Genomic DNA, 24,667 nt, shown 5'->3' with positions numbered 1-24,667 from the left:
TGCCAGTAGTGTGGAAATTCTACATGTTGATTTCAATCACGAATGTGCAATCCAAAAGCAAATGACACAGCTGCAACCATTTGACACAGACATTATGAATGGGTAGAAGATCCCTGTTCCACAGGGATCAGTGCTGGGAACTCTGTTGTTTGTGATAAGATTTAAACGAAAATGATTAGCAAGTTTGCAGGCAACACAAGAATTGGCAGAGATGTTCAGTAAGGAAGGTTGTCAGATCAGTTGGAAATATATGGAGAAATGGCAGATGGAGTTTAATCCAGACAAGTGTGAGGTGTAACACACAAAGGAGCTGGTGGAACTCAGCGGGTCAGGCAGCATCTATGGAGGGAAATGAACAGTCGACGTTTTGGGTCAAGACCCTTCATCAGGACCTGAAATAGGGGAGAGAGCCAGTATAAAAAGGTGTTGGGGGGTGGGGTGGAGCAAGTGCTGGCAGGTGATAGGTGGATCCAGGCAAGACAGCTGAGGGAGGGAGGAGAGTGGGAATGATGCAAGAAGCTGGGAGGCAATAGGTGGAAGCTGAAGAAGATGGAATCTGATAGGAGAGGACAGTGGACCAGGGAATAAAGGAAAAGAGGTGGGGAGGGGAACCAGTGGGAGGAGTGTGTGGGTGATGGGCAGATGGAGAGGGTAGGGGAGGGGAAAGAGATGGGGCGATGGGGGCCAGTTGCATCAGGAAAAAAAAGTGTGGTGTTGCACTTTGGCAGGTCAATGTAAAAGGAAAGTATACAGCAAATAGCAGGACCTTTAGGAGCAGCGATGCACTGAGGGATCTTGGGGTGCATCCATAACTCCCTGAAAGTGGGAACACAAGTAGATAGGGTGGTAAAGAAAGCATATGACATACCTGTCTTCATTGGTTGGGGTACTGTACTGAGTATAGAAGTTGGCAAGTCATGTTGCAGCTGTACAAGGCTTTGGTCAGTCCACATTTATGTGTGCATTTCTGGTTGCTGCATCACAGGAAGGATGTGGAGGCTTTGGAGAGGGTGCAGAAAAGCTTCAACAGGACATTACCCGGATTAGAGAGCATTAGCTACAAGGAGAGTTTGGACAAATTTGGGTTGTTTTCTCTGGAGTGTCGGAGCCTGAGGGGAGACCCAACAGAAGTTTATAACATTCTGAGAGGCAAAGATAAGAGTAGATAAGCCAGTATCTTTTTCCTCAGGGTCAAAATGTCTAATAGTAGAGGGCATGCATTTAAGGAGAGAGGGGGTAACTTTAAAGGAGATGTGCACACACACACACACACACACACACACACACACACAGAGTGGTGGGTGTCTGGAATGCACTGCCAGGGATGGTCAGATGCAAATATGATAGAGGCTCTTGGATAGACATATGAATGTGCAGAGAATGGAGGGATATGGACGTGTAGGCAGAAGGGATGTTTAGTTAGGCATTTAATTACTAGGTTAATTTGTTCGGCACAACATCATGGGCCAAAGGGTCTGTTCCTGTGCTGTACATGATAAAATAGGGCAAAGTCAAGACGGTTTTGTTAAGGGGATATCTTGCCTGACAAACCTGTTAGAATTCTTTGAGGTTAGACAAGAGAGAGTCGGTGGATGTTATTTACTTAGATTTTCAGAAGGCCTTCGACAAGGTGTCACACACGAGGCTGCTAAACAAGGTAAGAGCCCGTGGTGTTAAGAGGCAAGGCACTAGCATGGATATTAGATTGGCTGACTGGCAGAAGTCAGAGAGTGGGGATAAAGGGGTCCTTTTCATAATGGCTGCCAGTGAGTAGTGGAGTTCCACAGGGGTCAGTGTTTTGACCGCAACTTTTCATTTTATACATTAATGATCTGGATGAGGGAACTAATGGCATTGTGGCCAAGTTTGCAGAAGATACCAAGATAGGTGGAGGAACAGGTAGTGTTGCAGAGGCAGGGAATCTGCAGAAGGACTTGGACAGGTTAGGAGAGTGGGCAAAATAGTGGCAGATAGAATACAGCATTGGGAAGTGTGGGATTATGCACTTTGGTAGGAAGAATAAAGGTGCAGGTTATTTTCTAAATAGGGGAGAAAATTCAGAAATGGGAGGTGCAAAGGGACTCTGGAGTCCTAGTTCAGGATTCCCTCAAGGTTAATTTGCAGGTTGAGTCAGTAGTAAAGAAGGCAAATACAATGTTAGCATTCATTTCGAGAGGATTAGAACATAAAAGTAAGGCTGTACTGCTAAGGCTTTATAAGGCATTGGTAATACCATATTTGAAATATTGTGAGCAATTTTTGGCCCCTTAACAAAGGAAAGATGTGCTGGCCCTGGAGAGTGCCCAGAGGAGTTTCACAAGAATGATCCCAGGAATGAAAGACTTAACAAATGAGGAGCATCTGATGTCTCTGGGCCTGTACACCATAGAGTTCAAAAGAATGTGGGGGGATGGAAATCACATTGAAACCTACCAGAAAAGTTTGGATAGAGTGGACGTAGAGAGGATGTTTTCATCAGGAGGAGTATCTTGGATCAGAGGGCACAGCCTCAGAATAAACTCCCTTTAAAACTGAGATGGGCAGGAATCTTCAGCCAGAGGGTGGTGAATCTGTGGAATTCATTGCCTCAGAGGGCTGTAGAGGCCAAGTCATTGGGTGTACCTAAGGCAGACATTGATAGGTTCTGGATAAGGGGTTAAGGGTTACAGGGAGAATGGGGTTGAAAAACAACCAGCCATGATTCAATGGTGGAGCAGACTAGATGGGCCAAATGGCCTAATTCTGCTTCTATATTTTATGGTCTTATCAGAACAAAGCTAATTTCTCAAAAGTGGTATTCCCAGTAATTAAAAGGAACTTTATGAAATGTAGGATTACCAAGTGTTATAATACCTATTAAAATTCATGATAAGTGCAAAAAAAATCTTCTTAATAATGGATAATATGTAATAACCATGTCTCTTTATTAGTTAAGTTTCATATTTAGCAAAAAATTGCATTGTGTGAGCAAGTTAACTGTGGCATTTTGGTAAATAAATCAGATTTAAATATACCTTGTCCAAATTCCTGAACAATCTTCTGATGAGCAGCTCTGCCTGGTCTGTACGACTCATGACCTACTGCGTCAGCATTAATTGTAGTTGCTCCCATTTTCTGGAGGTACTGTACAACTGATGTTTTTCCACTGCCCGTGCATCCAGTCAGTCCAATCACATAGGGAGTTGACGGAATTCGAGGATTATTCTGGAAACAAACAAGGATGCAAATAAATGTTTGAACTAAATTAATTTATAATTATGGTAATCTGTTAATTTCAGATTCTATAGCAGTATCAGCAGCAGACTCGTGTTGGATGAAGATAGATACTTAATTATACACATTAAGAGTTTGGATATGAATGTAGAGGTATGATTGGTAAATCTGCAGTTGACATGAAAATTGATGGTGTTGACAGCAAACAGGATAGTCAGGCTATAGGATGATATTCATAAATTGGCAAGCTAGGCAGAGCAAAGGCAGATGGAATGCTGATGTGCAAAGTAATACCTCAGGAGAAACAATAAGGGTAGGACGTACACAATGAATGGTAGCACCCTTAGAAGTACTAAGGAACAGAGTGACCTTGGTATACAAGTCCAATGATCCCTGAAGGCAGAAGCATTGGTAGATTAGATGGCGAGGGCAGCCTATGGGATACTTGCCATTATTTGCAAAGGTATATAACGCAAAAGTATGAAAGTTAAGGTAGAACTTTATAAAACATTGGTTTGCCCAAAGCTTATGGCATTTCTAGTCCTATAGTATGCATGTGATTGCCCTGGGAAGGGTTCAGAGAAAATTCACCAGGATGTTGTCTGGGATGGAGTGTTTCAGTTGTGGGGAATGATCGGATAGGCTGGGTGTTTTCTCTTTGGAGTGGAGGAGGTTGAGAGAGACCTGATACTTAACATTATAAGCTGCATAGGTAGGGTAGGTAATAGAAAACAGACACCTTAGCAAAGGGGAAAAAAAAGGACACAGATTTAGGGTAATAGGTAAAGAGGCAAAATGATTAGAGGGGATCTGTGGAAGAAACTTTCCATGAAGGGGGTGCTTGGAAAGTAGATCGCACTGCCCTATTACATGGTAATAAAACTTACTATCACAACATTTATGAAGTACGTAGATGAGAACTGGAATGGCTAAAGCATAGAAGGCACCAAGCCAAGTGCTGGTAAGTGGAATTAGTATAGCTGGGTACTTGATAGTCAGCATGGACATGGGCTGAAGGGTCTGTCTGTGTGTGCATGACTTTATATTCATTCTATCAATATTGCAATGCAGTCTCTCTCATGCTTCTTCTGTGTCTTTTTAGATGGCCTCCCAGGGTTGAGGATGACTTCTTTCACTCAGTTCTGAGTAGATGTCTGTGCATTAATTCTTTTAAAGTGGGATGGCCATTGCGCACAAACTTGTAAACGGAGGCCTTGATATAATGACCAAGTAAAACACAATAGTAGACCAGCCTCAGGTGGCATAGTAGTGTAGCGGTTAGCGTAACACTATTACAGCGGCAGCGACCTGGGTTCAATTCCCACCACTGTCTGTAAGGAGCTTGTACGTTCTCCCCGTGTCTGCATGGGTTTCCTCTGGGTGCTTCGGTTTCCTCCCACATTTCAAAGGCATACAGGTTAGGAATTATGGGCATGCTATGTTGGTGCCAGAAGAGTGGCGGCATTAGCGCATTCTCAGTAATGCAAAAAGACACATTTCACTGTGTGTTTCGATGTACATTTGACTAATATCTTTTCTGCTGCACAGGCTTAGCATACATACGTACAGCAACACACACAATCTTGCCCCTCCTTACCCTTATCTCCTGCTTACTTCAGTCTCTTCTTCCTCACTTTCCCTATCTCTGTCCTCGTCTTCCTCAGTCTCTCCCCACCCTCAGAACACCTTTTCTCAGCTCCCTCCTCCTTTACTTACTCCCTTCCATCCTAGTCCTACTCTCCCCACTCCCCCCCCCAATTTCCTCTCCACTTTCTTCCCACCCTTCTGCTCCAGCTGCTCACTCTCCCCCAGAGTAAAGCCACCCCTCACTGTACCAATAAAACTCGGCAACAATCTTTTCAGTATTAATTCCAGGAGCTCTGAAATGCTGTTCCGATAGACTGCAGTGGCACTTACTTTGGGAGGTACAAGCAAGGATCCTAACAGTCGCTTTCTGAGTGTGGATGAACTGATCTTTTCTTCCTCATCGGTTGTGCGATTGACATTTTCAACAAGACCGATCTTATGGATTGCCAACTCCTGTAGGGCCTGAAGAAAAGAAACACTGGAATTTCTGTAGCATAAAGTAAACCAAGTTGAAATACAGAAACCAATATAAAAAACACTATGATGCTGGAGGAACTCAGCAGGCCAGGCAGCATCCGTGGAGAAAAGCAGGTGGTCAATGTTTCAGGTCCTGATTCATTTCATCTAGATTCCAGCATCTGCAGTCCTTTGTTTCTCTACAGAAACCAATACTACTATTGTTACGGACTGGGTTACTATTGGTGAATGTCCCTTTAAGATAGAGCATAGTGGTGTGTGTGTGTGTGTGTGTGTGTGTGTGTGTGTGTGTGTGTGTGTGTGTGTGTGTGTGTGTGTGTGTGTGTGTGTGTGTGTGTGTGTGTTGGCGTGGTTATGACAACAGAAGATAAAGAACGTAATGATGTTTTTGAAGCAGTCAGTCAGAGTCACAGATAGAAAGGAGAGGAGAGAGAGAGACAGCAGCCTGCTTGTCTCTATTGATGGATGAGAAACAATAACTGTGTCTGTCACTACAATCCACGTATGGATTTTTGGAGTAATCCAGTGGAGTCCACTTTGTCGTTAACCTGTAGAGGGAAACAGGTATTTGTGTGGACGGCCACGTCTCGGATGCCTTTCGGGGTGGCAGATACATCAGAACAAAGCAGTGGAGTTCACTTTGTTGTTGACCTGTAGAAGGAAACAGGTATTTGTGTGGACGGCCATGATTCGGGAGCCTTTCGGGGTGAGGCAGATGCGGTGGAGTGGTCACTGCTGAGTAAACACTGAGGTGTCCTTTGGGTTCCAAAGTGGACCATTTGGATTTCGTAATTACTCTCTATTTTCCCTCTACATCTCCGTTTTGTCTTCAGTCAACGGTGGTTGCTGAAGAAGCCTTTGCTCACATTTCACCTCATGGCTTGCTGAACTGAACTTTAAGAACCATTCCTGGACTTGGAGTTTGGGAGTTTGCCACACACACACTACGAGTTTAGTTTTGGGGTTAATGTTTAAGATTCTAACATCATTACTTCTAACATTTTTACTTTTATTTTTCTTATTATCATAAGTAGCTATTAATAAAGTAGATTTTAACTAAATCATGACTCGGTGTGTTTCTTTTGTTGCTGGTTCGTAACAACTATAAAAGACAAAGATATCTGCAAATGGCTTGCGCCTGGTGCCCTTGATCCTCCAAGTGGTACAGGCTATGAATTGCACAGTAAATGGTAGGGCTTTGAGGTGTGTGGTAGAACAAAGGCACCTGGGAATACAGATCCACCGTTCCTTGAAACTGGTGTCACAGGTAGGTTGGGAGGTAAAGAGAGCTTTTGGCACTTTGGCCTTCATAAATCAGAGCATTGAGTCCAGGAGCTGGGATGTTATGTTGAAGTTGTACAAGACGTTGGTGAGGCCGAATTTGGAGTATTGTGTGCAGTTCTGATCACCTACCTACAGGAAAGGTATCAATAAGCTTGAAAGAGTGCAGAGAAACTTTACAAGGACCCGAGTCATAGGAAAAATTGAATAGGTAAGGACTTTGATGAAAAACACTATGATACTGGAGGAAGTCAGCAGGCCAGGCAGCATCCATGTAGAAAAGCAGGCGGTCAACGTTTCGGGTGAATGCATGGAAGTCAGTGATTCCAGCATCTGCAGTCCTTTGTTTCTCTAGGTTAGGACTTTATTCCTTGGAGCACAGGAGAATGAGGGGAGATCTTTTAGAAGTATAGAAAATTATAAGGGGTACAGATAGGGTGAATGCATGGAGGCTTTTTCCCCTAAGGTTGGGTGAGACTAGAACTAGGGGACATAGGTTTAGGGTGAAAGGTGAAATATACAAAGGGAATCTGAGGGGGAACATCTTCACTCAGAGGGTGGTGCGAGTGTGAAGTGAGCAACCAGCAGAAGTGGTGGATGCGGGTTCAATCTTAACACTTGAGAGGTTTAAATAAGTACATGGATGGGAGAGGTTTTGAGTGGATATGGTCTGGGTGCAGGTAGATGGGACTAGGCAGGAGATCAGGTTGGCATGGACTAGATGGGCTGAAAGGCCTGTTTCTATGCTGTAGTACTATGACTGCAATATTTCCACCAACTTTTAGTTTTCTAGATACACCTCTGCGTGTACATTTATAGGCATTATGTAGTTGTAGCAAACATTGGTGTAACTACAGCCCCATGGGATGTTTTACAGAGTTAAAATTGCTTTATAAGTACAAGCTGTTGTTCTGCCTTTTATACATTTCCTTTGTTGTATACTTTACATTTTCTAGTCGCTTCCGGTTCACTGCTTCTCCTCCCTTTCGGGTCTCATCGCTAACAACAATGCACTTTAGATTTGGATCAGTAATAGCTGGTCCATAGGGGTCTCTCAGAGAAACAAGTTCATATTGTACAGCCGGGTTCACATCCAAAAGGAACTTCCTAACCTTCTCCACACGATCTTGGTAAGGTTCAATTAACTCCTTTAGTACTTTACCTGCAATAAAAAAAATTGTAGAGTCTGAGAAAGATATTCATAGAGCAGTACAGCACAGGAACAGGCCATTCGGCCCATGATGTTGTGCCGAACTAATAAAACGCCTACCTAAACTAATTCCTTCTACCTACACAAGGTCAATATCCCTCCATTCTCTGCTTATTCACGTGCCTATCTAACAGACTCTTAAACACCTAGGTTGTATTTGCCTCCACTACCACCCTGGCAGCATATTCGAGGCACCCACCGCTCACCGTGTAAAAAAATACTTGCCCCGTACATCTTTGAACTTACCCCCTCTCACCTTAAATCTATGATCTATGCCCTCTAGTAGCATACATTTCAACCCTGGGAAAGAGATTCTGGAAAAAGATATTCACCTCCCTAAATAAGGCCTTCCATAGCTTCATGTCATATTATCCATAACAAAATATTTGCTCTGAACTTCCGTGATGAACATAGCCACCCATTCAATTTCTCACAGAAAAGTGGTCAGAACCTAGGCTGGTAAGTGGAGGTAGTAACTGCAAAATTGTCTTAATTTTCTTATTCTCCAATACACGTATGAGTGGTGCCTGAAAACTGGAAAATGGTAAATATTATATTCTTGTTCAAAAGGGATCCAAGGGCAAACCTAGCAAGTGTGGGTCAAGCATTTTATCCTCTGTGACGGTGATGTTTTCAGACACAATGTAAAAAGTCTAATGGAGCAGTCTTAATAAATGGTGCAAGGCCATTAAATTGAGTTTGATTAAACTGGGTATTTTAATTAGGCAACCGTGAACAGAATAAAGTCATGTTTTATGAATGGGTTTTCAAAAGATGTTTGAGGAAGCATAAAAAGCCAATTGGCTAAATTGAAGCTCATGGAATAAAAGTGGCATAAGGATAGAAAGCAGGTCATATTAAACAGCTATTTTTCAAACTAGAAGAATGAAGGCAGTGGTGGTCCTTATTGGGCAGGAGCTGGGATCACTGCCATTTTTGAGATATATTACTAGTAAATGCAAGTGTGAAGGGTGAAATTTCCAAATTTGAGGATAGTACAAAACTTAGAAGTCTGGTAACCTATGGGGAGGGTAACTGTAGAATTCAAGATGACATAGATAAGCTTGTGGAATGGGCAGTCTGGTGACAGAAGTTTTAGAGATAGGTGGAGAAATGCATCTTGGCAGGCAAAGCAAGGAAAGATAAAGTGGGAGAAGGAACAGAGGTTGATCAGGAAGATTAAGATGCATGGGATCCATGGTGACGTGGTAGTGTGGATTCAGAATTAGCTTGCCCATAGAAGACAGAAGGTAGTGGTGGAAGGGTGTTATTCTGGCTGGAGGTCTCTGAGCAGTGGCGTTCTGCAGGGATCTCTGTTGTTGTGATATTTATAAATGACTCGAATGAAAATGTAGATGGGTGAGTTAGTAAGTTTGCAGATAACACAAAAACTGGTGGAGTCGCAGACAGTGAAGAAGGTTGCCAAAGGATATAGCAGGATATAGATCAGTTATAGTAATGGGCAGAGAAATGGCAGGTGGAATTTAATCTGAGCAATTATGAGGTGTTGCACTTTGGGGGATCAAATGTAAGGAGGGCTTTGGAAGCTGAGAGGAGACCTGATAGAAGTTTATAAAATTATGAGGCACGAGTTGGGCATCTTTCCAGGAAGAAAGATACAGCTAGAGTCTTTTTCCCCAGGGTAGAAGTGTCAAATACTAGGTGGCATAGCTTTAAGGTGAGAGGGGGAAGTTTGAAGGGGATGTGCTCTTTAAGTTCTTTTTTAAAAATATGTAGAGTGGAGATGCCTGGAACATGCTGCCATGGGTGGTAGGAGAAGCAGATGCAATAGTGGCGTTCTAAAGACTTTTAGATAGGCACATAAATATGCAGGGAATGGAGGGATATGGATCATGTGCAGACTGAAGGGATTAGGTTAATCATGCTTGGTAGACATCTTGCGCTGAAGGGCCTGTTCCTGTGTTGTGCTGTTCGATGTTCTACCTACGTACATAGGTACATACATATTTGAAGATAGTAGAAAATGTTTAGGAAGTGGTTAAAATAGCATTTAGCCTTGGTAAGTTGAGGCATAGAGCATAGTTAAAATTTGACAGACACTGCTTCAAAATGTGTTGAATGCAGGTTGATTTGTGAATTTCAAGATAGTATTAGATAGTATTAGACACATCTGAAAGCAAGGTATCTGCACATCTCTGGGGAAAGAGCAGGAAAGGAAAGGATTGTTCTACAAAGAACTGACAGACTCAATAAGCCAAATGCCATAACACAGTGATTCTATGATTCAAACCATGTATTGGTTTCACAAAATGCCAGATATAAAACAATAAATCATTTGAATTTTGTCACCATAAATTCTATGGATCTTATCAAGAAGATGAGAAAAGGCTTCTTTAAGATGCTTTTGACATCCTGACTCTGCTTGCTTGTCCATTGAGTAGGCACAGGGCACACATTAGAACTCCACTATTCATTCATTGAAATAACAAGGAGTTAGAGCAAGACTTGTGGCACATATGCCACACTTAAGCAATGATATGGCTAATGATGTCAATGAATCAATAAACTGACACCAAAGCAGTGCCATAATCCAGCTCAAAACACTTAAGTCCTGAAGCAAGAAAAAACTGGACCATCCCACAGTGTTGGCCATGTGATACTCCATCTAATTCACAATATCTCCAACTTCTTTCCTCTTCTAGGTTCTTAAAATTGTTGCCACTCTCAAATCTGTGTTCTTTTCACAATTGAAACTCTTCAACTAGGCTTCTATCTCAGAACTGAAACATCCCAATTTAAGGTCAAAGTCACACCAGCTGAGCCTCTGACAGTGTAAACCATTCCTTCCCCCCCACCCCCCCTTCATTACTAGTCAATCTATCTGCTAGCTCTTATCTGACTCCAACATTATTATTTAATGCTGAATCAGACTATGTAATCTCAATACTTGACCCAAGCTGAACTTCAAATACCATCTCCTCTTCATGCACTATAATAACCAAACAATCCCATCTCTACCTTAGCCCATCTGCAGCTGAAAGATTAATCCATCTTCTGGTTTCTCACCTATTCTGATTCTTTCCTGGTTGACCTCCCATCATTCTAATTTATCCAAAACTCAGTTCCCATATTCCACGCTCACTTCCTAGTACACCATATATTTTAAAATTCTCATTCTTGCTTTCCTGTCTTTCCACACCTCACCTATCCTAAAACCTCCAATGTATCTACACAACTCTGGCCTCTTATGTATCCCAACTTGCATATTCTGGCCTTCTAGAGCACAGGCTCTGGAATTTACTCCCTAACCATCTCTCCCCATCTTTAAAATGAGACCCAAAACATTCCACTCTGACCAAATGTTTGTTTCTCATCTTAATAGGTCTTCATGGCTAGGGGTCAAACTGTTTCATTGAAGTGCTGTGAAGTGCTACCAGAAGCCTTTCTATCTTAAAAGATACTATAGAAATGCAACTTGTACCATCCTCAGGGAATCCCCATACTTCCTTCCTAGTTATTTTCACACCTTAATTGTGAGTCACCACCCTCAATCCTTATGCCTCTTTCCCTTTGGCTGTGGAATGACTACCTCCATTTTGTCCAAAAGCAAAATACTGCAGATGCTGGAAATCTGAAGCAAAAACAGAAAATCCTGGAAATGTGGTCAGGCAGCTGTGGAGAGTGAGACAGACTACAAGTTTCAGGATGATTACCATTCATCAGAACTAGTCAAAGTTAGAAAGGAAACAAATTTTAACTCGCGTAGAAAATCGGAAGGGTTGGAGAAAAGAACAATTATGAACTGTGATTGGGGTGAGATCAGGAGACACTGAATGGCATACTTCTACATTATTAACAACACCCAGACCCATCCCTGCCTCTTTTACCCTGCATCACCAATACATGCAATTGAAATAATCATTTGGAAAGTCTATGTTGACATTTTTAGTTTTTGGGATTAGTGAATTGCTTTCAGGCACATCTCACAAGTTGAGTTTTATGCAGCAAATGGCAGTCCAATCCACAGGGTACCATTGATTGAACAGTCTTTCACATCTTCCAAGAGATAAATCTGTGGTTGCAAAGAGTTTTTATTCTAGTCTCACTAAAAGAATGGTAGCCTAGATGAGAAATTCAGAAATTAGGACTCATAATCAAGAGGCACGAATTCAAATCCCACCCCCATAACAGAGGACTTTATATTCAGTTTATTAAATAACTTGGAATGAAAGATAGTAACAGGACTGGAGACCATAAAACTGCCACATTGTCATAAAAAGCTACTTGGTTTACTACATCCCTTCAGGAATGCAAATGCGTTTGCCTTATGTTGTCTGATCTATGTGCAACAATTCACAGCAATATTGCTGATATCAACTGCCCTGGAATGACTAACTATTCACACGTATCAAACCACAGCTGCATGGCACAGCAGCACAGTATTAGTGCTGCTGCCACACAGCTCCAACAGCACAGATTCAATCCTGACCTCAGGTGCTGTCTGTTTGGAGTTTGCATAAAGCCTTTGGGTACTCTAGTTTCATACAATTGTAAAGTTATTCGTCAAACAAACCGGGCTTTTGGCCCAACATCCCCATATATATATATATCTATATATATTTATTTATTTATTTGTCACATGTACATCGAAACACACAGTGAAATGTGTCTTTTTGCGTTACTGAGAATGTGCTGGGGGCTGCCCTCAGAACACTCTACACAAAAAGATGCATTTCACTGTGTGTTTCGATGTACATGTGACTAATAAAGATATTTTGTCTTGTCTTCCGCCGCCAACATAGCACACCCACAGCTCCTAATCTGTACGTCTTTGGAATGTAGGAGGAAACCGGAGCACCTGGAGGAGACCCACGCAGACACAGGGAGAACGTACAAACTCGCTTCCAGACAGCAGCAGGAATTGAACCCGGGTTGCTGGTGCTGTAATAGCGTTACACTAACCTCTACACTACCATGCCACCGATCAATTATCAAGCACTCATCTATATTAATCCCATTTACCAGCACATGACCCATGGCCTTCTATGCCTAAAGAATGCAATTGCACACCTATATACTTAAATGTTGAGAGTACCTGTTTCAATCACCTGCTCAGTGCAATCCAATTGCTACCAATCTTAGGGTAAAAAAAATTCCTTAAATCCCTTCTACACTTCTGGTCCTCAACTAAAACCCAAGCCCCCTAATTTTAGACACTTCTAAAATGGGGTAATGTTTTTCACTGAGTCTCAGAATTTTAGATAGCTCCAACAAGTCTATCCCTCAGCCTCCTCTACTCAAGGGAAACAAAACCAGCCTATCCACTCTCTCCTCACTCAGTCCCAGGTAAGATTCAAGTGAATTTCTGCTGCACCCTCTCCAGTACAACCATGTCCTTCCAATTATGCAGTGACCAGAACTGCAGAACTCCAGCTGTGGCCTAACCAATGTTTCATAAAGTTGTACCATCACCTCCCTGTTCAGATATTTTAGATCATTTTGTCATAACTGGGAAAACAATTAACCACCTCTTTTTTCATGGATGCTGCCTGACCTGCTGAGTGTTCCCAGCATTTTCTAATTTCTCTTCAGATTTCCAGCATCCACTGTACCTTTAATTTTTAAAGAGTTAAAATGCCCTACCTCAACGAAACAGGATACACTTGGAATACTGAGTACAGGTTTGGTCTCCCTACCCAAGGAAGCTATAGTGGGAGTGCCACAAACATTCACCAGATTGATTCCTAAAACTGTTTGGGGGAGAGCAGGTCGCAGGGCTGTGTCCAATGAGGAGAGAATAAGCTAATCACACTTAGTCTCAAGCTTTTAAATGAACAAGACATGATTTTATTAAAACATACAAACTTCCCAAGGAGTTTGACAGAGTAGATGCAGAGTTAATCATTCCCCTGGCTAAGACCTCCAGAACCAGGCATCACAGTCTCAAAATAACGAGTTGGCTGCTTGGCACCGAAATGAGAAGAAATGTCTTCACCCAGGGAATATTGAAACTTTAGAACTGGAGAGCAGTGATCGAGTATGTTCAAGACAGAGATGATTGATTTTTTGATATTAAGGGAATAAAGCAATATGGGGTTGGTACAGGAATTCCTCAAACTACAAAACATTCATTTTATGAATTTTCACTCCAAGGCCATTAACTCTCTGGTGTATGTGTCTTTGTTTTAGGAAGCTACTTTTCACTATGACCTTAAACTATTCTCCATGAATAAAATAGTACCATAATTTATTTTGCCGAGGATTTTCAATTTCCCAAATTTTGCTCAAAACATCTAACAGGAATGCATTCCTTTCATAAATCAAGGAATAGTCGTGTAGGGTGGTGGCACAGAAGTAATAAATCAGCCACAATGGTTTTGATGGAATGGGTAGAAGAGGCTGATTGGCTAACTCCTGCTTTGATTTCTTACGCTCTCATAGACTATCTGGCATTGAACTGGATGAGGTAAATGCACATCTCAAGATGTTTGTGGAGAGAGTTGTTTCACCTACTTTCAGCCAATATCCCAGACACCTCCATCACGATCCTGAGCTACATCATGACCCAACAGCAGAATAGATTCACCAGTGGCGGAAAATCAGGTTGGATCGACATGTATTGCTCCCCACAAAATAACACTGGCCATGCAGTTTATAGTGAGGAAGAAGATTGCAAGGAGGATATTCATGCTTCAAACAGGCAAATGGAATTTAACATGGAGAACTGTAAGATAATGCTTCTGAGCAGCGAAAACAAGGCAAGAAAATACCTAGTAATTGCTAGGGTATTAAAAGAATTGCTGCATTACATGGTGACCTTGAAGTGCAAGTCCACAGGATGACAGGGTGAGTAGATAAGTTGACATACACCATCACAGAAGCCAGTCTTCAACTAATTTGATTCATTCCATGTGATTTCAAGAAACGATCAAGTACTGGATATCAAAGGTCATAGGACCAAACAACATCTCACTTCTAGTACTGGAGACCCAAGCTCCATGACTAGCTGTACCCCAAACCAAGTCATTCCATTACAGTTATAACATTAACATCCACCTAACAATGTGGAAAATTTTCCAGGTATATCCAAGTCACAAAAAGCAAGACAAATTCAATATGGACTCATCTCCTGACACTCCAAATTTTTTTCCATCTACAAAGAACATCAGGAGCATAATGGAATACACTCCATTTGCCTGCATGAGTACAGCCCCAAAAAATCTCAAGCAGCTCATCACCATCTAGGACAATGCAGTTCACTTGATTGTCACCCTATCCACCACCAGTACAATGGTTCTAGTGTGTACCATCTGCAAAATAGTCTTCAGTTGCTTACCTTGACTACTCCAAAAACCACTTCCCAACTAGAGATTCAATCACTAAGAACAAGGCCTGTAGATACAAAGGAACATTATTTGCAGGTTCACCAAGTGTACACCATCATTATTTGTAAATATACTGCCATAAGTTTATTACAATGTCTAAACCCTGGTACTAAAGAAAAGCATGGTAACATGCCTCAATGACTACCAACCAGTGGCTCTGACATCCACCACCATGAAGTGCTTTGAGAGGTTGGTCATGGCACGTATCAACTCCAGCCTACCCGACAACCTGGACCCACTGCAATTCGCCTATCGGCGAAACAAGTCTACAGCGGATGCCATCTCCCTGGCCCTACACTCAGCTTTGGAGCATTTGGACAGTAAAGACACATGCATTAGACTATTGTTTATTGACTACAACTCTGCCTTCAATACAATAATTCTAAGCAAGCTTGTCACCAAACTCCGAGACCTAAGACTCAACATCTCCCTCTGTAACTGGATCCTTGACTTTCTAACAAACAGACCGCAATCGTGAGGATAGGCAGCAATACCTCCGGCACGATTATTCTCAACAACAGTGCCCCACAAGGCTGCATCATCAGCCCTCTACTCTACTCCCTATACACTCACGACTGTGTGGCCAGATTCTGCTCTAATTCCATCTACAAGTTTGCAGATGATAACACTGTTGTAGGCCGTATCTCAAACAGCGATGAGTCGGAGGACAGGAAGGAGATAGAGAGCTTAGTGGAATGGTGTCATGGCAACAACCTTTCCCTCAATGTCAGCAAAACAAAAGAGCTGGTCATTGACTTCAGGAAAGGGGGCAGTGTACATGCACCTGTCTACATCAATGGTGCTGAGGTCGAGAGGGTTGAGAGCTTCAAGTTCCTGGGAGTGAACATCACCAATAGCCTGTCCTGGTCAAATCACGTAAATGCCACAGCCAAGAAAGCTCACCAGTGCCTCTACTTCCTCAGGAGGCTGAGGAAGTAGAGGCACTTCCCCACCCACCCAGGACATTCTCTCTTCTCTCCTCTTCCATCGGGTAGAAGATACAGGTGCCTGAGGGAACGTACCATCAGACAAGGACAGCTTCTACCCCACTGTGATAAGACTATTAGAACCATAGAAAACTACAGCACAGAAAACAGGCCATTTGGCCCTTCTAGTCTGTGCCGAAACATTATTCTGCTAGTCCCATTTACCTGCCCCCAGCCCATACCCCTCCAGACCTCTCTTGTCCATGTATCTATCCAATTTACTCTTAAAGGTTAAGAGCAAGCCCGCATTTACCACATCAGATGGCAGCCCATTCCACATTCCCACCACTCTTTGAGTGAAGAAGTTCCCTCTAATGTTCCCCCTAAACCTTTCCCCTTTCACCCTAAAGCCACGTCCTCTCGTACTTATCTCTCCTAATCTAGGTGGAAAGAGCCTACTTGCATTAACTCTGCCTATGCCCCTCATCATTTTGTAAACCTCTATCATATCTCCCCTCATTCTTCTCCGCTCCAAGGAATAAAGTCCTAACCTGTTCAATCTTTCCCTATAACTCAACTCCTGAAGACCCGGCAACATTCTAGTAAATCTCCTCTGCACTCTTTCAATCTTACTGACATCCTTCCTGCAGTTCGGCGACCAGAAATGCACACAATATTCCAAATTTGGTCTCACCAATAACTTACACAACCTCACCAAAACATTCCAACTCCTATACTCAATACTTTGATTTATGAATGCCAGGATGCCAAAAGCCTTTTTTTACAACCCTGTCTACTTGTGACTCTACTTTCAGGGAATTATGTATCTGAACTCCCAGATCCCTTTGTTCCTCCGCACTCCTCAGTGCCCTACCATTTACTGTGTATGTCCTCCCTTGATTTGTCCTTCCAAAATGCAACACCTCACACTTGTCTGCATTAAATTCCATCTGCCATTTTCTGGACCATTTTTCCATTTGGTCCAGATCCCTCTGCAAGCTTTGAAAGCCTTCCTCGCTGTCCACTACACCTCCAATCTTAGTGTCATCCGCAAACTTACTAATCCGATTTACCACATTATCTTCTAGATCATTGATATATACAACAAACAACAATGGCCCCAACACAGATCCCTGAGGCACACCATTAGTCACAGGCCTCCAATCTGAGAAACAACCATCCACAACCACTCTCTGTCTTCTCCCACTCAGCCAATTTCAAATCCAGTTTACAGCCTTTCCATGGATACCCATTGACTGAACCTTCTGAACTAATCTCCCATGTGGGACCTTGTCAAAGGCCTTACTGAAGTCCATGTAGACAACATCCACAGCCTTACCTTCATCTACTTTCTTAGTGATCTCCTCAAAAAACTCCACAAGACTCGTTAAACACGATCTACCACGCACAAAGCCATGCTGACTATCCTTAATCAACCCTTGGCTGTCCAAATACTTATATGTCCTATCTCTCAGAACACCTTCCAATAATTTACCCACTACTGATGTCAGGCTCACTGGCCTATAATTACCTGGTTTACTCTTCGAACCTTTGTTAAACAATGGAACAACATGAGCTATCCTCCAGTCCTCTGGCACCGCACCTGTGGCTAAGGACATTTTAAATATATCTGCCAGGGCCCCTGCAATTTCTACACTAGTCTCTCTCAAGGTCTGAGGAAATATCTTGTCAGGCCCTGGGGATTCATCTATCTTTATTTGCTGTAAAGCATCAAGTACCTCCTCCTTTTTAATCTCTATATGTTCCATGACACCAGTGCTTGTTTCCCTTCCTTCCATATCCACAATGCCAGTTTCCTGAGTAAATACTGATGCAAAAAAACTGTTTAAGACCTCCCCCATCTCCTGAGGCTCCACACATATACGACCACTCTGATCTTCTAGGGGACCAATTCTGTCTCTTACTATCCTTTTGCTCTTAATATACCTGTAGAAACCCTTTGGGTTTACCTTCACATTATCTGCCAAAGCAGCCTCATGTCTTCTTTTTGCCTTCCTGATTTCCTTTTTTAGTATTTTCTTACATTTCCTATACTCTTCAAGTACCTCATCCATTCCTAGTTGCCTTTACCTGCTATACACCTCTCTCTTTTTCTTAACCAGCTCACCAATATCCCTTGAAAACCAAGGTTCCCTATGCTAGTTACCTTTGCCTTTAATCCCGACAGGAACGTACAAACTCTGCACTCTCAAAATTTTGTCTTTGAAGGCTTTCCATTTACAGAGCACATCCTTGCCAGAAAATAACTTATCCCAATCCACCCTACCTAGATCCTTTCTCATTTCCACAAAATTGGCCTTTCTCCAATTTAGAACCTCCACTCGAGGACCAGACCTATCCTTATCCATAATTATCTTGAAACTAATTGCATTATGATCACTGGACCCAAAATGCTCACCTACACATACTTCTGTCACCTGACCTGCCTAGTTCCCTAATAGGAGATCAAGTATTGCATTCTCTCTCGTTGGTATCTCTATATATTGATTTAGAAAACTTTCCTGAACACATTTGACAAATTCCAAGCCACCCAACCCTTTTGAAGTGTGGGAGTCCCAGTCAATATGTGGAAAGTTAAAATCCCCTACTATCACACTTTCTGTTTCTTACGTCGGTCTGCTATCTCCCTACAGATTTGTTCCTCCACAATTCTCTCTGACATATTGGGGCGGTCCTATAATACAACCGTATTAGTGTGGCCACACCTTTCCTGTTCCTCAGCTCCACCCTTATGGCCTCTGTAGACGAGCCCTCCGGGTTGTCCTGTCTACGCACAGCCGTGATCTGTTCCCTGACCAGTAATACCACTCCTCCCCCTTTCATTCCTCCCCCTCTATCACATCTGAAACAATGAAAGCCCAGAACATTAAGCTGCCAGTCCTGCCCCTCCTGCAACCATGTCTCACTAATAGCAATAACATCGTAATCCCAGGTGCCAATCCACGCCCTAAACTCATCCGCCTTACCTACAATACTCCTTGCATTGAAATAGATACACCTGAGAACATTACTGTCATGTACAAACCTTTGATTTCTGTCCATACCTGCAGACCTCGCATGATCATTTTCCTCCTCACTTTCTTCTCTAACACTCTGGTTCCCCTCCCCCTGCAAATCTAGTTTAAACCCACCGGAGCAGCACTAGCAAACCTACTGCAAGTATGTTAGTCCCCTTCCAGTTCAGGTGTAAAACCGTCCCTTCGGAACAGATTCCACCTTCACTGGAACAAAGCCCAATTACCCAGAAACCTGAAGCCCTCCCTCCTGCACCAACTAAAACGGTTCCCTTATACAATGAGATGGACTATGACCTCACGATCTACCTTGTTGTGACCTTGCACCTTATTGCACTGCACTTTCTCTGTAGCTGTGACACTTTACTCTGTACTGTTATTGTTTTTACCTGTACTACATCAATGCACTTTGTACTAACTCAATGTAACTGCACTGTGTAATGAATTGACCTGTACGATCGATTTATAAGACAAGTTTTTCACTGTACCTCGGTACAAGTGACAATAATAAACCAATACCAAATCCTGGAACATCCACCCAAGTACCAGGACTGCAGCAGTTCAAGAAGGCAGCTCAACACAATTTCTTCAATGGCAATTAGGAATGGGCAATAAATGCTGGCCCTGCCTATGATGGCCATATCCCAGAAGATGAATAAAAACAAAACCCAAAGGGTTTTATTGGGCAAGACACAAAATACTATAACAGAAAGGGAATTCCACAACTGTATTACTTTCAAGTTACGTCACCACTATTGTACAGTGTCCTCCAGTTCTGGTTAGCACATTGCCAGGAAGAATGCAAAAGAGATTTAGAAGGATTTTGTCAGGGCTAGACAAATTTAATTATGAGAAGGGATTAGCTAAATATCTCCAACTTGGCCAGAATGAGTGTATCAGCCCAAATGTTTTGCTGTAACTTTCAATGACTATGATTTACTCCTCCATAATATCTGATAACTACGCAAGGAAATTATGATTACTACCCATCTTCCTCAGTAGATGTTTCAGTACCCCATAATGAAAACTACAAGGAAGAAATACTGAGAGCACAGCAAAACTCAAAATTTATGCATGGGTTACTTCGACAACCAACATCAAGAATGACTCAACAGCGACATCAGTGATCAAACTGGTCAGGTTCATATTTGTGTATGACATAGGAGGAGGCCACCTCAGCCCATCAAGTCTATGCCAGCTCACAGAGCAATCCCATTCCCACAAACTTTTTCCTGTAATCTATCCTCTTCATTCTACCTTCCCACCACCTCAATTGCCACCAAGTCTCCCTCGATTCTACCTTGCACTTACATTAGGAGTAATTTACATTGGCCAATTAACCTACCAAACAGGTGTTTGGGATGTTGGGGAAGCCAGAGCACCCAAGGAAACCCATGCAGTCACAGGGAGAATATCCAATCTCCACACAACACCTGAAGCACAAAGGTGCTACACTGGGTCCACACGGATGGTAGAAGAACCAAGCCAATGGATAAATCACTGATATGCCTGCTCACAACAGTATTCACACTGAGGAACACTCTATTGTGTGGTGTGGCACAGTCATCAGATTCAGAAAAAGATCCATCAGGTCAAATCTGTGCAGCATCAATAGCAATGGAATTGTAGATTAAGGCATAGTATGGTGATTGGAATTTTTTTTAAACACAAGGAGAGCACTAAGCAATGATAATCTCCAACAAATTAGAAAACAAAACAGAATTTTTTTCCAGGTTTCCAGCATCTGCATTATTTTGCTTTGTGACAAATTAGTGTCTATTGGACATTCAATCTCATTGACACAAGCAAATTCTTAACTATTAACATTTTGAAGATGTCTGACCAAAAACTTAATTGAATCAACCACGTAAATAGCCTGGCCATAAAAGCAGGTCAGAAGCTGTGCCAAAAGACTCATCTCAATTCCCTAAAACCGCTCTTCGATCCGTAGTCTAATCTGTAGTCATTATTCATCCTAAGCACTTGCTTCTGCTCCCATCCCCACCCGAGAGTGGTAGCTATGTATCCTATCCACAACATGCACAAGGTTTCTTCAAAGGCACCTCCCTTCCAAACTCACAATCTCCACACTAGAGTGACAGGGTAAAGAGATACAAGACACACTTGGAAAAAAGCACTATTTGTAAGTTCCCTCCAAATCAGACAGCATACTGATTTGGAAATATATTAGCATTCATTCAACAGTACTGGATTATATCATGGAACTCCTTGCAATACTTCCACCATGCAGACTGCAGCAGTTCAAAAGAAGGCAGCTCACCACCATTTTCTCAAAACCAATTAGGGGAAGGCAATGGTTTTGCTAGAAGCACACTTATCCTCTGAACTTCAAAAAATATGTATACGTTTCATTATTAAAAATACAATGGCAGGCTTTAGATTTAATATAATCCAGTACAAGTTAAACCAACCTCAATTCTAATGAATAACAAAAGTGTTAAAATTTAGTCCAACATCCTAACGTCAACCAATTCACTTTCTCAATTAAATAAATCAGTCAATTTATATGGACGAGTATTATCTATCACCTATTAAAAGTGGCTGCTTTTAGACATTTAGTTCTTTGACACGCATTGTTTTTTGAAGCTTTGCAAATACACATTGTGTATCACCCAAAGAATATATGGTGTACCTACACAACTTGACAAAAGGCAAGACTAAACTGAATATATTAACAGATGCAATAGATACTCACTATGAAGTAATTCTCCATCAGCAACTCCAATTAATAAACGTTTTCCTGTTAGAAGGCATGACATACTGAGAAGAATCTTGTGAGCACAATGGAGTCTGTCAAAGGTGCCACCTAGCACAACATCACTGTAATTGGGAATACTTTCACACAGATTGGAATCCATCACATCAGGACAGAAATTCTCTGCACCATCAATCCCAGATGGTAAAAACATGGCCCTTAAGTTGGATTTGCAGGTATAGCAGCCAAGAACATATTTTTCCAAACACTGCATTACTATATTGGATTGATTTAAATCTGTGATACGATAGTCCGTTAGGACCACCTCCGGTGGTTCAGACAACATTTGGACTGATGAGAATGGCTGCTGAATTGAGCAGTGATTTTTAATATTTGAAAGAACAACCCTGACATCTAGGCAACTGCAAACATTTAAACTCTTTGCATAAAGATTAGTCAGTATTTGAGACACTTCCCGATTTGCTGGAATGTAAGTTGGCGTGGGTTGAAAATAATTGCCTGCAAGTCCCAAACCTGGGTGTAAATGAACATATAATATATTCTCCACAATTTTAGCAGCTGCTGCCAAGACTGGAGCAATGCGTAATGAAATAAGGGAAAGTGGAGATGTTAAAACAAGAATTCCTGTCTGAAACATGGCCTTCACATCTGTATGCTACCTGAAAGGCAATGATAAAAAATTACTATTAATTATGCAGTTTGAAAAACTTCTTTTTATTCCTTAAGGCACAGATGACTCTGGCAAGGACAGCATTTTTTGCAACAAACCCCCTCCCCCCATCTCTCTCTCCCCCTCCCTCCCCCTCCCCTCTCTCCCCGCCTCCCCTCTCCCCCATCCCCCCTCCTCCGCCTCCCCTCTCCCCCCCCTCCGCTTGCCCTCTCCCCCATCCCCCCTCCTCCGCCTCCCCTCTCCCCATCCCCCCCTCCCCTCTCCCCCATCCCCCTCCCCCTCATCCCCCCTCCCCTCTCCCCATCCCCCCTCCCCCATCCCCCCTCCTCCCACTCCCCTCTCCCCCATCCCCCCTCCTCCCCCTCCCCTCCCCATCCCCCTCCCCTCCATCCCCCCTCCCCCTCCCCCCATCCCCCCTCCTCTCCCCCTCCCCCCTCCTCTCTCCATCCCCCCTCCTCCCCCTCCCCTCTCCCCCATCTCCCCTCCCCATCCCCCCTCCCCTCTCCATCCCCCCTCCTCCCCCTCCCCTCTCCCCTCCCCCCCCTCCCCATCCCCCCTCATCCCCCTCCCCTCCCCATCCTCCCCCTCCCCCCTCCCCCATCCCTCCCCCTCCCCTCTCCCCCATCCCCCCTCCTCCTCCCCTCTCCCCCTCCTCCCCATCCCCCCTCCCCTCTCCCCATCCCCCCTCCCCCTCCCCCCCCTCCCCCCCCCTCTCCCCCCCCTCCCTCCCCCCCTCCCTCCCCCCCCTCCCCCCCCTCCCTCCCCCCCTCCCTCCCCTCTCCCCTCCCTCCCCCCCTCTCCCCCTCCCTCCCCCCCCTCCCTCCCCCTCTCCCTCCCCCTCTCTCCCCCTCCCTCCCCCACTCTGCCCCTCTCTCCCTCTCTCTCTCCCCGCACTCTCTCTCCCCCTCCCTCTCTCCCCCTCTCTCCCCCTCCCTCCCTCCCCCTCCCTCCCTCCCCCTCTCCCCCTCTCCCCCTCCCTCCCTCTCCCCCTCTCTCCCTCCCCCTCTCCCCTCTCCCCCTCCCTCCCTCTCCCCCTCTCTCCCCCCCCTCCCTCTCTCCCCCTCCCTCCCTCCTCCCCTCCCTCCCTCCTCCCCTCCTCCCTCCCCCCTCCTCCCTCTCTCCTCCTCCCTCTCCCTCCCTCCCTCTCCCTCCCCCCCCTCCCCCCTCTCCCTCCCCCCCCTCCCCCCTCTCCCTCCCCCCCCCTCCCCCTCCCTCCCTCCCCCTCCCTCCCCCTCCCTCCCTCTCTCCCTCCCTCCCCCTCCCTCCCCCTCCCTCCCCCCCCCTCCCTCTCCCTCCCTCCCCCCCTCCCTCCCCCTCCCTCCCTCCCCCCCTCTCCCTCCCCCCCTCCCTCCCCTCCCCCTCCTCCCCCTCCCTCCCCCTCCCCCTCCCTCCCCCTCCCTCCCTCCCCCTCCCTCCCCCTCCCTCCCTCCCTCTCCCTCCCCCTCCCTCCCCTCCCCCTCCCTCCCCCTCCCTCCCTCCTCTCCCTCCCCCTCCCTCCCCTCCCCCTCCCTCCCCCTCCCTCCCCTCCCTCCCTCCCCCTCCCTCCCCCTCCCTCCCCCTCCCTCCCTCTCCCTCCCCCTCCCTCCCTCCCCCTCCCTCCTCCCCCTCCCCCTCTCCCCCTCTCCCCCTCTCCCCCTCTCCCTCTCTCCCCTCCCCCCCTCTCCCCCTCTCCCTCCCTCCCTCCCCACCCAAACCCCGGAGTCCGGCACCTACCGGACTAACAACAATATCAACTCGTTACCGCGCACCTTCACTTGCTCTGATTGGTTGGATTGTGGGATTACTCCACTGCAGCAAGATCTTCCTGTTTTGCCGTGGCAGTCTCGTCACTTCCTGTGTTGAGGCGCCGGTCAATGGGCGTCGGAGGGAGCGCCTCACGGTCAATTGTTGTTGTTTACCCAGGTACCGCCGTCGGTCGGAGGGAGCGCCTCACGGTCAGTTGTTGTTGTTTACCCAGGTGTGTCCTGAGAAACATCTGGAAGGTTTAACGTTTATATAATTAAATGTTATAAAAATGCGGTTGGGTTTTTGCTGAATTGACGTGTCAGTTGAGTTCTGAAGAACAGTTTACACACGGTGAAGATGTATTTAACGGCGACAACTCTGTGGGAGCTGATCTACTCCTCTCTTCATATAAAAAATCAAAAATAAAAACAGCAGCTGCTGGAAACACTCAGCAGGTCGG

The 24,667-nt window shown here is 44.4% G+C and overlaps 1 protein-coding gene across 3 annotated transcripts in view; it reads right to left on the bottom strand.

The window, feature by feature from the left end:
• The window catches only part of coasy (CoA synthase), a 69,567-nt gene extending 45,218 nt beyond the window's left edge, over positions 1-24,349 (bottom strand). The window contains exons 1-5 of one of the 3 annotated variants that reach the window (XR_007958215.1): positions 24,196-24,256; positions 21,792-22,471; positions 7,506-7,720; positions 5,131-5,262; positions 3,015-3,204 (exon numbers count right to left, since the gene is read on the bottom strand). Coding sequence is in view for 2 of the 3 variants with exons in the window: in XM_052038933.1 (XP_051894893.1) it covers positions 3,015-3,204; positions 5,131-5,262; positions 7,506-7,720; positions 21,792-22,449 (1,195 nt within the window). In the remaining variant the exon portion in view is untranslated. Of the gene's footprint in view, positions 1-3,014; positions 3,205-5,130; positions 5,263-7,505; positions 7,721-21,791; positions 22,472-24,195 lie in introns of all 3 variants that reach the window. The other 2 variants (XM_052038933.1, XM_052038934.1) reach the window with 2 other exon arrangements.
• Positions 24,350-24,667: the final 318 nt, after the last annotated feature.

This window comes from Pristis pectinata, chromosome 25 (assembly GCF_009764475.1).
Source record: "Pristis pectinata isolate sPriPec2 chromosome 25, sPriPec2.1.pri, whole genome shotgun sequence".
Taxonomy (NCBI): Eukaryota; Metazoa; Chordata; class Chondrichthyes; order Rhinopristiformes; family Pristidae; genus Pristis; species Pristis pectinata.
Note: the sequence above shows the minus strand (reverse complement) of the source record. Positions and strands in the feature narration are given on the sequence as shown.